Source organism: Oryza brachyantha, chromosome 10 (genome assembly GCF_000231095.2).
Source record: "Oryza brachyantha chromosome 10, ObraRS2, whole genome shotgun sequence".
In the NCBI taxonomy this organism is placed as follows: domain Eukaryota; kingdom Viridiplantae; phylum Streptophyta; class Magnoliopsida; order Poales; family Poaceae; genus Oryza; species Oryza brachyantha.
The window spans coordinates 15978064-15994142 of NC_023172.2; the positions used below are offsets into that span (position 1 = coordinate 15978064).

Here is a 16079-nt window from a genome sequence, read left to right on the forward strand (position 1 = left end):
CTAATCTGTCTGCTTCCCATCTCCAGAATTCATTGTCCACCTACTGTTGATGCCGGGCTGAAATCTTTGTAAAGAAAGACGATCTGTGTATTAAAATCCTATAAATTAATATTAAGATTTTTTGGATCAGCATTTTAGCATGAAACAGAATGATACCAAAATGTCAACCGGCACAGTATGATTCAAGTAGCTCGCATATTTTAATTCATTCCTCTCTTCAAAAAAGGAGAAGTTAACCAGCACCCAAAACGACCCGATGCACATTTTCAGCTCGCATATTCTATGGACAGGTATGCTACAAGTGTAAAGAAAACAAAGATATGCTTTACATGCACAAGAAACTACCATGAACTCGACATCTATGTAATGGAAAACTGTACAGGCTATGTACTGCAAGGCAGGCCCTGGTCTGCCCCAAGTTGCGAGTATGGGTGAAAAAACTGTATTTTGCTGCTGTAGCAAGTCCCCTTTGTGGTGCTCTGGCCTGTGTGCGAAATTGCAAGGCCTACCAAACCAAAGAATCGACTTCAAATGATCATTTCGCTAACGATATGAGCTTAACGTGGTCCATCTCGCGCTATGAATGTTGAGAATGCCGCCCACTGGGATTTGCGGGAGCCGACGGCGGGGCTGGAGCTGTAGAAGGTAGGCGGACCAATGCAGGCTGAGGTGGTGGTGCAGTAAGGGCGTAGGTGAGTCTTGATCCTGAGCTCTCAATGAGCCCTGCAACTCCAGCAGCAGAAGTCTGTGCATTGGATGGCAGGAACAAATCGTGCTTCTGGTCCTTGTAGGCGCTCCATACCTAAGGAACACATTGTAATTTGGCTCAGTTCTAGCTCATTTTTTCACTTAGTGTTACTTCTAATGGTCCCAACTTCGAACATGAAGTACTAGATATTGATAAGCTTCAGCACTGAGTTACTTACATCAGAAGAATTCAGGATTTCACGAACTTTAGCACAGTGTGCGCCTTCCGTTGCAAAAGCATGAAGCACCTGTGTAATTTAAGAAAAAAAAAGTAAAATGTAAAACAAGGGACCAGCAGCCATACAAAAAAGTAAAATGTAAAACAAGGGACCAGCAGCCATACAAGAGAGAGAGGCTAAATCAAACAAAATACATCATTACAACAATGAGACAACAATTGCATCATTGTCAGAATATTATGAAATTCTTTCCCAACACTTATGCATCTTCAGGTTCTCAATCTTTCAGAAATAGCGTAAACTTCTGGATGTAGATTAGAATGATGTATTTGGATTTTTCAGGGTACAAGTCAGTAGATACCCAGAACAAGCATAAAAGTATGCTGGCTCTTACTTTATATGTGACACTTTCAAACTTGAGCCTCATCTGTCTACATAACTTATATGATCAGTTAATTTTATTTTAATTGCATCAAGCTGATGTGAAGTCCCATGGAAACTAAGAAAATGGCTAACACGGTGTTTACCTCCACTGCCAACACACGCCCAATTGAAGCCTCTGATTCATTCCACTTCATTTGGTTACACAGTCCCTGCCTACCACCAGCTCGCCAATCAAGAATACCAAGCAGCACTTCAACAAGGCCAACCCTGTTTTTTAATCATAATTGATGAATAGAGGTTAATTTTTTTGTAAGACATGATTCCATGCAAAAACTGGGCTGAATGAACAGAAGCCTTGTTATTATTTGTTTTGACTAAAAGGATCGAACACATCAGATATGCTGGTTTGATTTAACAAAAGGTTAGTACTTTTCCATTCTCACAGCAAACGAAAAAGAAAATATCAATATGAAAGAATTTATTGAAAAAAAAATGAAGAGTTCCTACATAGTGCCAAGTATGCATAATTTATTGAAAAAAAAATGAAGAGTTCCTACATAATGCCAACTGCCAAGTATGCATATTAAACTCAAACAGGATTGCTCCTTATGTTGTCGCTAAATATCTATGATTTGAACAGCTTACTTTAGCCCCTGTGCGACAAGCGCATCTCTAGCCCGATTGCCAGCACCAACAACACGCTTTAGAGTCTCTAGTGCCAGTATACTTCCACCTTGCCATCCAATTGCTTTCATAAGCAAGGGAACGACCTACAAACAGTTGAAGCAAGAAAATATTAGATGGGTCTTTACATGTCATCCATAAAACATTTTTGCTGTGTCAACTGGATATGAAATCCTGTTGGGGCAAATGAAATCTAAAATAATAAAGTAACTAGTTATTGGAAAGCAGGAATCAAAGAACATGACTAATAGAAACAATGGAACAGAACCACCATGACTATGCAAGGTTGTAGGTTTTATGTTAAATTGATAACATTTGAACACTACAGGGCTCAACGTAATAATTACATAGGTCACAAATGCATTCCAGGTTCACGCTAAATTTAAATGCCATCAACTTGTTCACTAAAACAACTGCTAAGGAAGTCAAACCACCAGAAATGACCATACTGTTGAATAAGCAAAGAAAATGGTGCAAAAAATCAACATGCAGTTGTCTAGAACACTACAAGAGAAAAAGGTTGCAATTTAATACCTGAGGAGTTCCTACACTCGTGGCTGCCATAGCTTCAGCACAAGTAGTGCTGGAAGCCAGCTGATGCAGCACTCGCAAACAACTAAGCCGGACACGTTCTTGTGGAGTCTGCACAGTGGAGTCTGACAAGTTTTCTTGATCACTAGGTTCTGCTTGCAACTTACTTGTGGCTTGTCCAGATGCCATAGTGTCCCGTCTACCCTCATATGCCATAGCTGAAACCAGCTTTGGAACATACCCTAGGTAGCCAACATGGTCTGCAAGAGCTGGATGAACACGCAACAACGAAACCAATGCAGCAGAAAGCAGCAACGGAAGCTCTGGATCAACAGCATTCGCCTCATAGTGTGTGGCAGCAACTGAGGAGACATACTGATCTAGCAGCCCTTCTAGGAACCTTTTAGGGTTTCTCAATGGAAATTTGGGATCCTTTAGGAAGAGTCTCACATAAATCCCTCCGACCTGAAATTTGCACAGCATGAGAACATATAGCTCAATTCCACAAAATGAAAAATAACATGATGGTTCTAGACCAATCACTACCTGTGGCTCATCCTTCATTACATGCTGTCCAGATGCTTGTTCAGGCACATCCCAATCAACAACACGCCCTTTCATCTGCTCTTGGTAGAGGTCTGTGGCCATGGTTGACAACTGCGCAGAAAGAGAAGCTGCCATTGCTGGTGTCCATACAAGTTCAGGGGTTTCTGTGGTCTGTTCAAGACATGAAACAACAGCTTCTCCAGGCCCATCTTTAATTGCAGAAACCAAACCATCAGGTAAGAATCTAGCAAGTGTGATAGCCACCCTGGGACCATGCATTGGCTGCCCAACAAGTTTGCCCAATAATGATGCAGCTGCAGCTCTCTGTTGCATAGGGATTTCCTCTATATAACATAAAAAAAAAAGTAAGTAATATGTTGTAAAGAATTATATCTAAAGTATTGGGCGTAAGCTAAAACATGAAATGAAGAATACAAGTGAAAAAATAGTAAAAACAGAGCAAGTTTGGAGGTCACACCAGAAAACTTGACATTTTTGGGCAAATTTTAAAAATGGAACAATTAGACAATAAATTATGCATAAAAGCACCAGCTTGTAGAGAATGCTAGAAACATGTAAAAACACCAGATCATCAGCTCATAGACTCATATGAAATGTAACATGCTAAAGTAAATATTATCACCTTCCAGTGGTAACATAAGTTCTAGGATGTACACTACACCACCATGCTTGGCAGCAGCCCAGGCCAGCTCTGGTGTGCTGGCTAAAGAATAGAGGACAGTAAGGGCTCCATCCCTGCAAGGACGATTGCAGTGCAGTATCTGGAAGAGCAAAATGAGACTTGTTCTTTCTGCAACCATGGCTTCCAAACAAGGTGCGTGCTTTGTCAGGAGAGAAAGAACACTTAGACAAATTTGTGGGATGTTGCTTTCAGGAGGAACAGGCAGTGCAAGGCATTCAAAAAGAGGTGCCAACCGTTCCTTGGAAGCAAAAACAGCAGCCAATCCTGGATTACTGGTCAGAAGGTTCTGCAGTAAAAAATGAAATGCAATTTAAAATTTGCATCATAGACTATATACATAATGCTTCAAAACTTTTTCTTGAAATAGTACCTGTAGTGATGTTAAACCACTCCGGAGGTACATAATCACTTCAGAATCTCCTTCTGATACTCCTCTACTGTGTTTTTCCAAGGAATCTTCTAATTTTCCTTCATTTGTTGAACCACTTACATCACCATTTTCGGTGATTGACATTTCAATAGCTGTCTCATGTTGATGCATCAAATTTTCCTCCAAACTTAAGGAATTCCACTTCTGTACTAGCTCTGCTATAAATTTAAGCAGCGCGGTGCAAAAACCTTCCTGGTCACTTATTTCGTAATCTGGTTGGTTGTTGTAAACTCTCAAGTACACATTACCAACATTCAGTTCTTTTGATAAAGCTTGGTATGTGAAACAATGTGATTCCGTCAAATCATATGAACCATCAGGTCCTTGGTTAGCACGCTGATGGTCTACGAATTTAAGGAGCTCACCTCTGGTGGAAGAATTCCATATGATCTGCAATGAGGAAAGTTTTATTAAGCTAAAATCATCTGCGCACATGCATCTAAATAGTAATCCAATTGTATTGTTGTTAGATAAAAACACTGTTACACAGAGAACAACTTATAATTGATTGCCGTCACATACGACAAACTAGCACTAATGGATTGTTGTGAAATAACTACATATGACACAGAACAAGGGAAACAACTGGAGCCTTATGTTCATTTCACAAAGAAAAAAGAAGTTTGCCATGCCTAGTCAGTAGTAATTTGGGAATGCAAGTATGGGCACAGAATAAAATACAGATCCATTCTAATGATAATTCCCTAAATTGAGCTTAACACGCTCTTGCATGTGTGTGTCTGCACATAGAAATCACAGACGATGCAGGCTACAGCGAGGAACAAAATATAAAATGCAAAATTTCAAAGATATACTACTGGCAAATGGTCAGTGGATTTATGGCAACATCCAGGCATGTAATACAAATGAAATTTAATCTATTACCTCCGGTGACTCCAAATTTGAATTCAGATTCAACAATAGTTCTTTGGGTGGGTTATTTCTCAGCATATCAGCAAGCTTCGGAGTAAGAAGCGCTCTTAGTGCATCAAAAGCAGGTTGGTTGGATGGGCTTGATATTCCATCACCATCAAGACCACAAAGCCTTGACAGAGCCTGAGTTGCATGTACAGCGTGCAGATTTTTAGCAATTTGCACCCTTGCACCAACACCATGTGCTTCACTTGTTGCATTCTCTTCTGCTGTTGAATCATATTGAAGCAATAGAGGCAACACAAACCTGCAAGTACATCTTAATTAGATATATCATTTACATAACTCGGGATTTCAGTATGCCATTTCCAAATCTCTCTCCATATTAATAATAGGAACTGCAATTAGGATAGCAAAGCTTTACCATAAAAAGCCAGCAGCGAGCAGAGCACTTTGCAATTCAGATGACACAGAGACATTAGCAGCTGTTTGCAGAGCAGCATCCACAGCCAATGGAACAAATTCAAGTTCTGTACAGTGCACAATGTCCTCGACAAGACCACCAAACTTAAGAATCTCAGCCCTTCCTGATTGAAACTGGCTGAGAACTGCGAATGTGTGCATTATGTTAGTGACTATTCTTGCTGCTGGTTCATTTGCTGGGGTTGTGGGCTGAACAATGCACATGCAACGAGAAAGAAGTGTTGCCAACAAAGGGATACCACCATCACGTATAAGCTCTTCACCATTTAACGAAGAGGATGCGCATCTAACAAAGCATGAAGAATATGGTAAAATTCATATTGAATCAAAGTAAATATTGTCTTAAAACATAGGTAAAGCTAATCCTCTTCACTTACGTCAGCCAAATTAGCTCTGAAGCAGCTATCAAAAGAGGGGCCCTCTCAGATGAGAGAAAATTGCTATCATCCTTATCTACAGTGACTGCATTTAGCAACATTGGATAACCGGCATATTTGAATGGTTCCAAGACATTTCCATATCTCTTGTACAAGATACACTGTGCCCTGAGTAAGAGTAGCAGCCTCCAAACTTGTGGTCCCTGCAATCCCTGCATACTTGCCTGCATGGTGTAGATAAAATAATGTGGTAATTACCCAGCCGTCCAAAAACATGCCTTAAGGGTACACATTTTTTTTTTAAGGGACTCCTTTTTCACATATGTTTCACAGTTGCAATTCACCTTACTAACTTGTAGTATGAGAGTTTTAAGGTGGGTTTTTTATATAAAGAGCATTAAATAATGTCTGAGCCATACTTCAATAAAAAGGATTTATCAAATGCAGTGTGCTATGAAATTTTCAGACAAAGGCCTTCCACAAAACAACAAAAGACTAGTGATTTTCTATGAGACAAATGTTGGGCTAATAAATAAATTAAGAGTTCCAACTACATTCATTTGTAGTAGATTAGACGACTTCAACTTTAATCAAACTACAGCATCTAGTATGTGAAAGGTTGCAGGATATCATCCGAGGAACAAATGAGTACCTGTAATCGTTCATAAGCCTTTTGCACAGCAACAAACTTCTCTCTTCCCTCAGGATTCTTATCTGGATGGTATTTAATTGCCAGTTTCCGGTATTGGCGCTTAAGCTTCTCTTCGTCAATGTTTTCAATACTGTTTGTCAAATTAGGCGAACTTAACTCAGAAGACTGCTTGCTGCTGCCGTTCTCACCGAGGACAAGATCATCAAGAGAGATCTCCAGTATCTTACAAGCATCTTCTTCAGATAGATCCATTGGACGACGAGTTAACTCTTCACGCCACATTACCAACAATGACTGCAAAAACTCTACATGTTCAACAATGGGCCAGTTAGGAAACCTAATCTCATCACATAGGTTTCGGAGATAGTAACGGTGGCACCACATCTCATCTTTCAGATTCGGGTAGGTCACAGGTGGCATAGGAGCATAATCATACAATGAATGGCAATGTTGAGCCAATTTCTGAGGAAAATCACCAAGATGCTGCAGGACCTGAGAAAGCCAGTCGTATGGACAGCATAATTTGTAAATTAGATTTAAAATTCACAATCTCCAAACAGGGTATAGGTAACTCCAAGCAATTCTTTTAACAACTAACAGGGTAAAGGTAAAATACCTGACGAATTAGATGCTCCGCCCGCATCTTGTGGGTCCATATAATCTCTGGTGTGTCAGAATCAGACACCATTGCGGCAGCAAAAGCTGAAGGTCCACTGCGTTCTAAGACATACAACAATGACTCTGGGAGCAACCCACCTAGTACACTGCGCTTTGCCAAAGGCAATGATGATGATACTGCTGCCTCTTCACCACCATGAAAAGCTTGATGAGTATGTGTGGCTGAAAAGAGTTGTGCGATTGATAGGAGATTTGAACCAGGATATGCCAATGCAAAGTAAAAGGCACCGGTACTATATAGTCGAATCATAGCTTTGGGATTTCTTGTGACAATAGCCTTAAGCAACGAGGCAGCTGCTTCAACAATGCTTGGTTCCCCAGTAAGCATAGCCTATCCATTTCAAAGTATCAATGCCCCGTCAGTGTTCGACAATAAAAGTAGGGAAAGAATAATACTATCCAAAAGAAAGAAAGAAATAATATTAATGAATAGAATATCGAGTTAAAGCATGAATTTCACATGTAACAACAGCTTGTCGCGATTATAACTGTGTAATCTCCTTGGGACTATTGACTGTCTAACTAGCAGCATGGTTGGTGTGCCAATGAGCTACAATTCATATCTTAATTGTTGCATTATGCTTAACATCCATATTTCATGCTATTAACCATGTCCTAAGCTATTAGCTGTAAATTAAAGGTATGAAAGATCTTATACATATGGCATATGGCCAATAATATAGCTGTGTCATCATATACAAACTAGTCTGCACATGATAGGGAGAGTGAATTTGGAGCTAAAGAGTACCTGAGCAACATGAGGAAGGCATCTTGGACTTGACAATATACGTTTCACCCTAGGAGTTGGTGTCACTATCTCTCCTGCATCATCAAGATCAGAATGTGCAGATGCCATACTATGCAATATAGACAATGCAGCATCTCCGATCTGTAAACAGAAATATATTTTGCATAAGTGCTAATTGATGAGCAGAATAAATATGGCATGCACGTTTGCATGTCTGGTCATCAGCAGTAGATTTCGTTACCTGACTAGGAGTTAGAACAGGTACTCTAACAGCAAGTGCCCAACGCAGCTCCCGGATGTCACGTAATCTTTTCCAGTCAGACATACCAGAAGCCCAACATTTCGTGGTCCAGTCAATTGACTTTTTTGACCATAGCCTTCTGATAGCATCCTTCTCTAGAGGGCCAACTTGTTTACCATCTTTGTCGATGTACATCCACTCTTTCAGAGGTTCCATAAATGCAGTTGCTGCGATTAGGTTAGACTGCAAAGGAATAGCTGTCCGTTCAGATGCTTCATGAGCAACAGTTAGCATATCGACAGCCAAAACACATCCTCCAACCAAAACACATGCTTCAACATTTGAAAGCTCATTCATCAAGGCCTACAGAAACAGGAAGAAATTGATTCAGGCAGATTTCTCAGATAAAAAGTATGTCAGGCCAGCAAAATCATATTAGTATCTGATAGTAGTCTGAACTCATGGACATGTTCCACAGCTATATAACATTTATCAGTTTATGGATTCTGGACTTCTGGCATATAACACCCAGCAAAGTCCACCATAAATAAAACTTGTCAACAAATCCATATCTAATGTACCTTATCCATATTCCATCTTATTGGCTAATAGAAAAAATGTGAGTAATTGCAAAGAGGTAATTAAGGTGGAGTGCAACTGACCTTTAACAGCAGTAGCAAGCGATGTCTTAATGCCCTATCATCAGTTCTGTCCAAGAGAACAGTAATATGTGCCGTGCCATCAAAAGGTCCAATAACTTTGTTATGTTGTTCATAAACTATAGCCATTGCCCTTGAACAAAGTTCTCTTACAGAAGAACCTCCTCCCCCACCAAAACCATCTAATCTTCCCAAGTCACACCAATCATCAGATGAACCCAACTCATCAGGAACTGCACCATCCACAGTAAGACCAATGTCTGCATCGCACAAGAAGCGATGGTACAGAGCTCTAAAGAAGGCAACAGGATCACGCAGTGGGAAATCCTGTGCTCGGTAATTGCTTCCACTTTCAAGAAGCAACCGCAGATAGTATTGGCCCACACAGACTTCTTTGGACAAGCTAGGGTAGCTAACTGAAAACTCGACATAATTCCATGAAATTCGTGGTAAGGAATCACTATCACTGCCATCCTCAGTAACTGAACTTCCAGGGACAATGTCATCAGTTCTTTCTTTCTCAACATCAAGACTATGAACTTCAGCTTGTAATGCTTCCCTTAATTCTTGTCTAGTCCGTTCATTCCATATCAAGTCTGCTCTATTGTGATCAAGACTGAATGCTCTCCAAAATCCATACCAGTTGCACAGTAGCCTGCCAGATCCAACAGGCGTGTTTTCCACCACAACCTGCGCTGGGACTGAAAAATCTGAATGTCCAGAGTTAGCAAGGTCGCCATTGCCATTGGAATCCACTAAATAAGAATGTGAATCAAGCTGCAGTGCCCCAGTTTGATAATTATTCTCAGAAAAGGCCTCAGGTAGAAAATTATGTGGAACCGCATGAGAAGGATCAACACTTAGACCTGGAGAGGGGGTGTGTGCAGTAGGGTACTGATTAGCATGCCTCTGATGGACATCTGATCCATAGGGAGCCACATTGGTGTGCCCAAAAAAGTCCCCATCATTGTTATTTGAGGGCATCCCTTGTTCTGGTACAGCCATACTCTTGCCAACACGGGACCTCCTCTGCTGAAGTATCCTTTTCTGCCTTCTGCTTAGTGGCACTTCATCATACTGGTTCTGAGAATCTTCATCTGACCGTGTATGAAGATAAGCAACGAGTCCAGGGGGTAGTATTCTTGACAGCAAATCCAGTGCAGGTTGATAAGAATCAGCCCACAGAGCAACAAGCTGCCGACTAACATCACGTCTCTCACCAGCATGGAAGAAAAATGCGTTTAGCAAATGCCTCAGAAGAGCACCATCCTTCAAGGCAGCATCACGCATGGACTCTGCTGCTATTGCATCTTCTTCAGCAATTGTACGCATAATAACAGAAACAGTCTCCCTCACACTTTCAGCAGGATGGGCAAATAGTGCAAATAAACGACGGCGTAGACCAGCAACTTGACGCAGCAGCTCAACAAATGTAGCATGTTGGGTTGTTTCACCATGGGGTTCACAAAGCATAGCTTCAAGGACTTCCACAATGGACAATGACAATAATGGTGAAACTGATAGTGGCCTCAGTCTGTTAACAAGGATCGGAACATATACTGGCAGTGAGAACAGTACAGATTTCGCATGCATGTAAGTAGCATGTGATTCTCCCCTTGTATCCATTAACATGGATGTATCACCAGGACCACCCCCAATTAGCATAGCCACAAGTCCGGCAGCCTCAGCTGCCACTCCCTCTGAGCCATTTCTAAGCAAACCCATTATTCTCCCAACAGCCACAGGAAATGCCATCACATGTGCTGACACACTTCTCGACGTAAGGAGCCTTCGCAGGCATGCAACAAATCCCATTATTGTCGCTGCTGCTTTTGGTGATGGAGGTGGAAGAGGAGGAGCATCAGCAGGAAGGTTCTGTGGTGTAGATGGGAGAAGACTAATTAAGGCCATTAGGACCACTTCAGGTACTTCAATATTGACAGGCACTCCAGTATAGGGTATGCACGCATTGAACTCCCTTATTCTACGCCACAATCTGATTTTTGCTCCAGGAACAGTGTCAGACGAAACTACAGCCTCTTTAGCAACAGTAGCTAAATGTTTTATGTGCATGTTAGCAGCCTCCATATCAACAGTGTGATGGGGTATGTGAACATGGGCTACTCCACAGGGTGGATCTATGCGATGACCAGGCATGGTCAACCTTGGTAGCACTGGAATGGCACACTGGCTCTGCGAGTAAGGAGATTAAAAAAAATGTGAGGTGCTAATGTGAGCATCGTAATGGTAGCAAACACATGCAAGATGAGCATGGCCTAATAAGTAAGAAAGGTGAAGTATTTTGCTATCAAAAAAACATTTTTGCTACAACAGGTCATTATGGTTGCAGTATTCGGAGCAGCTTTGCTCAAGTACAATTTTGAGCCATTATACAATCCTTGAAAGAAGCTAAGAAATCGTTATACAATTATGACTTACATGTAGGAAATAGAAGAATTAAATAATCATTCATTACAATGGGAACATATATGGTGTTTATCCCAATGCTATGTTCAGTAAATTTCTGGTGCTGAGAAATTAGATTGGTGTCATGTACAATTGAAGAAATTGCATTCTTCATACAATTTCTGAGGTGTGACTGAAGTTGTCAAACAGAAACCATGACTTAAATGCTGACCAGAATGCATGCCTTCATCTTTTCTTACTAAGTGCATCACTAAGCCTGTGCTTAAAATACAAATGAGACAATAAATTTGAACATAAAAATACATCAAGATGGACCTCATATCACTTTCTACTTTTGTAATTCCATGTTGAACGTAAGTGGTACAAACTGACTGAGACCAAAGTGATACCTGGTTTTGCAAAACATCAAGAACCGTTGCAAGCAAACTATCACGGGACGTACTTGCATATACCTGAGTGAGGAAAAACAGCCACGAATTAGGAGGCATTCATGGTACTGCTCACAGAGACCGTGCATGCATACTTACATGAAGCGGGCAGCCATCGTTGAATTCAAATGCAAACATCTGCGGTTCTTCTGCAAATCGCACAAGGGCACTTACTGTTGAGAGAGGCCGGACTATGATAGCCTGAAAAGATAAGAATCAGAGCAAAGAAGTTAGAACCCTAACATGCTAAAGACAAAGGGAGAAAGGAAGGAGAACAAGTCTGGCAAAAGGATATCCAAAAGAGAAAACCATGTAGATGGTGTAATAGAAGACTTTCCGCAATTCCAACTAAGTTGATTTGGCAAAGGGTGCAGAAAGTTGAAGCATGTCCATATGTAATAAAAAATTTACGAACAATTTGTACGAAAAGAGGTGAAAAGAAGTCAGTGTCTACCTCATAATTCTCAGGCCGTCTTTCAACAAGTGAAGTGTTTGTAAGAACAAGTTGTCGAGAAACGGAATCACCATGATCTCCAAGTCCCCCCCTTGGTCCAATACCCAAGCTCAAGCTCTCAATGCTAGCAGTGCCATGTGCAGCAGGACGCAATCTTGTTACTGACCATTCTCCATGCCGAGTTTCAGCAGCTCCAACAGCCTCGTTTGCTGGGAAGGAAGTTACACCAGTTTAAATTTCCATTCCGTTTGGCACAATACATAAATGTGGAGCTCATACATGACAGTTGAAGGTGACATTTTGTACTGAGTCAGTTCATATTGATTTGGAACTATAACCCCAATTAAGGTGATGTCTAGCTTCAAATCACATGAATGGCAAGGTAGAACTTGCCACACGAAGATGCATGACAGTCACCTATTAGGCGCAGAAAAATGGTAGCACAAGTAAAGCTTATCATTGCGAGAGATATATCATATAATACCTACCTCTCTTTGCTATGAAGTCAGTAGCTGTCATTGACTGTGAATTGTCCACATGTAGCGATAGTCCAACCATTGAATTGGCTGCTTTTGTCTGAAAGATAGCCAGCATTAGGATGTTACAAAAATGTGTGTAATCTTAATATCGTGTAAAAAGGAATTGAACAAGAGGTTCACGGGGTGTACCAAACATGATATAATCACAGTGTTTGTACTGCCTGAAGCAGCCATGAATGCTTTTGACTTCCTTCCATAGAGAGGGCATAGCACAAAACCTCCGCCTTCAGCAGTCCTCTTCCCATAGCTATCCCCCAAAAGAATGATAGCAGGAGAATCCATATCTCTAAAGTCCAAGCACCAGCGCAGATCACCAGAATGTCCTTCAAGGAGCTCAATGCCCACTGAAGTGACCTTGAGTTTCTATAGAGTGTAGATCACAGCCAGCAACCAAGAATCATATAGTTAAACAACAGTAGATGCCTTTGAAAAAGCTTTGAGAGAGTACATTTCGTTGGAGGTACACTGAAAGTAGCTGTCCCATCTAACTATCCATCAAGTCAATGAATGGTTGGATGCAATTTTCATCTATTTCTACCTGCTACTTGAAACTCGGTTTTAATACTTTTGGCACCTGATTCGGTAAATGTTTTTCCATGGTGCCCACAAATAGACAGTTATACCAAACTGACAAAGGAATATTATTGTAAAGACATATTTAGTTGTTTCTAACAGTAGTGCAATTGGTAGCATGATGCCCGAGTTTGGTGCTATGACAGAACAAGAGGATTTGTAACCTAAGGATATACCATACGCAGCTAATCTGCGCATAAGCTTAAGACTTGAGTACAGAGATATGAAATCATTCTGTTTGCAATTCCACCTTGTTTGGCTAATTAGCCAATTCAGCTAGCTAGGCATATGAGGTACTAGTATTTAATAAAAAAAATATAGGGTTGAGTTTCTAGCACTGCTGTTGATCCGAAAACTGGAGAGTTAGAATTATCTGTTAGTGATTCAACCTTGCATTACAAACAATAGCAATGCACGATACAGAGGTGAGATGAGAGTGCTAAGAAGAGCAAGATTGGGATAACGAGATGGGGGTGGGGGGAGGAGCTTACGAAGGGCGCCCACTCGTGGGTACGGCGGCGGAGGTGGAGGACGGGGAACTCGAGGACGGGGTGCACGGGGCGCAGGCGGTGGAGCTCGGTGAGGATCCCTGCGCGGAGCGGCGAGGAGAAGCGCAGGGCCTTGAACTTGGAGCGGGCGTCGGTGCGGACGCTGAGCGTGAACTCGGTGGCGTTGCCCTCGGGCGCGGCGCGGTCGAAGGCGAAGGCGGCGTCGTAGGAGTTGGTGACGGTGAGGGTGGTCGGGTCGAGGGTGACGAGGCCGGAGGAGGCGATGCAGAGGATCCGCTTGTACCTGCCCCTCCACGAGTGCTTGACGACGAAGTACCTGGCGAGGTACTCGGGCTCCTCGGCGGCGGCGGCGGCGGACGAGGACGCGCGGGGCGAGGACGGGGAGGCGTCGGCCGCCGGCTGCGGGGAGGAGGCGGCGTGGCGGCTGGCGAAGTCCATGGTGGAGGAGAAGTCTATGCGGCGGCGAGGGCGAGCATTAGGGGTCCACCAGGGGAGGAAGAAGGGGAACGGGGAGGGTCCGGGCGGCTGCGCCGGGGAGTGGCGCGATTGATTCGCCCCCAGCGCGGCCGATCTGAGCGACGAGATCCCCCGCCCGATCCTGGCTGGCGGCGATCGCCGGCGGAGGCCCGGTGCGCCGCTCCGCTCTCCGGCGGAGGAGGAGAAATGATCTATCTATCTATCCTCCTCTCCTTTTGGTTTGGTTTGGTTTGGTTTGATTGATTGCGTTGTTTTTCCCCCTTCCTCCTCCCTCTTCTCTTGTTCGTGCGATCTCGTCTCCTCCCTCCTTGCCTAGCCTCTCTCGTTTTTTTTCTTTTTCCTCTTTAATTTTTAACACATGCGCTGGCTGGTTTGGCTGATGCGGCTCATTCTACTACTCCTTTGTTTCGTGTTGCTGTCGTCTCGTGTCGTGTCGACATGAGTACCCTCGTCTCTTTGTGTAGGAGAGACAAAACCTTATTCTCTTCCTGTTTCCTCAAATATCTTAATTCTTAACAATACAGTACATATATACTTACATAAATATTATTAAGAGAAGTGCATCAGCGGTCTCTAAATTTATTTGCATGTGTCATCTAGGTCCCTGAATTCTCAAAATGTATTTTTGTGTCCCCGAACTTATCCACGGGTGTCATATAGGTCCAAACGGACTTCGATTCGCTCCATCCGCTGACGTGACATGCCACGGTGGCGCCTACGTGTTGGTGGGGCCATGTGGGTCTCTTACTTCTCCTTATTTTTTTCTCTCCCTTTTTGTAGGCGCCACCGTGGCATGCCACGTCAGCGGATGGAGCGGATCGAAGCCCATTTGGACATATATGACATCTCCGGACAAGTTCGGGAACCCAAAAATGCATTTTAAGAGTTCAGGGACATAGATGACACATGCACACAAGTTTAGAGACCGCTGGTGCACTTCACTCAATATTATTTATAGCGAGTTACGGTATTTTAAATCGTATGTATGTTAGTCATAGAGTTTCAGTCACTGTTGCTAAAAATGTAACCGATCCTAGCCTACGTTAGTTCCTATGTTCCAAAATACAGCAACGAGATATATCACATCTCAAGTACGGTTACGATAGATTTTACTAGTAGTGATATCAGTGTAGTAAACTTTATATTTAATTATGTATTTGCATAGGCATATTAAATATTTTATTCAAAACCTTGGTCATATGTATTTTTTAATTCATCTATTTCAATACGATATATGATACACAAATTTATCGTAAAGTCAAAATTCTTTTCTTTGGACAAGCTCAAGTATGCCCAAGTCTCTCGTTCTCGAGGTATCTCCATGCTCAATCTCAGTTTTAGTTTGTACCAAAGCTTGAGCCTGAGCACGTAAGCTCGCTCAAGCTCGGCTCGTGGATAGCTCTGACCTCTATCTGCCCCTCCTCGACGTCTCACTAATATCATTAATGAGGGTCTCGGCGAGCTCTCACTGTCTCTTTCCTCCTACCCTTCCTCCTTCTACTTAAGCACCGTGAGCATGATCATTGGTACTTGTTCTCAACTTCGGTTAAAGTTCCTCTACCCTATCTCTCGCCCCATCTCTGATAGCTTGTGCTATCCAATCCATCGACGTCTATCCCCGCCTCCTAACAACTTTGGCAAAGTTGCATCTTTCTTCAACATCAGCTCACCACCGTTCACCTCTTATACGGCAATGTCACTGCTACCTCACGAGACGAGGGGTTAGGAATCCTCCCACAACAACACGCAAAAGGGGT

At 42.4% G+C, this 16079-nt stretch overlaps 1 protein-coding gene across 1 annotated transcript; it reads right to left on the minus strand.

Annotated features, from left to right (window-relative positions):
- Positions 1–178: 178 nt before the first annotated feature.
- Positions 179–14283, minus strand: LOC102705379 (dnaJ homolog subfamily C GRV2). Its single transcript, XM_040528146.1, has 22 exons — positions 13828–14283; positions 12893–13126; positions 12713–12800; positions 12225–12433; positions 11870–11971; positions 11732–11794; positions 8919–11108; positions 8257–8619; positions 8016–8156; positions 7206–7598; positions 6590–7081; positions 5938–6161; positions 5502–5846; positions 5090–5384; positions 4145–4594; positions 3715–4060; positions 3072–3415; positions 2529–2990; positions 1956–2080; positions 1454–1577; positions 927–995; positions 179–802 (listed from the first exon to the last, which is right to left on the minus strand). The coding sequence occupies exons 1-22, from the start codon at positions 14281–14283 to the stop codon at positions 578–580; spliced, it is 7740 nt and encodes a 2579-aa protein (XP_040384080.1). The 3' UTR covers positions 179–577.
- Positions 14284–16079: the final 1796 nt, after the last annotated feature.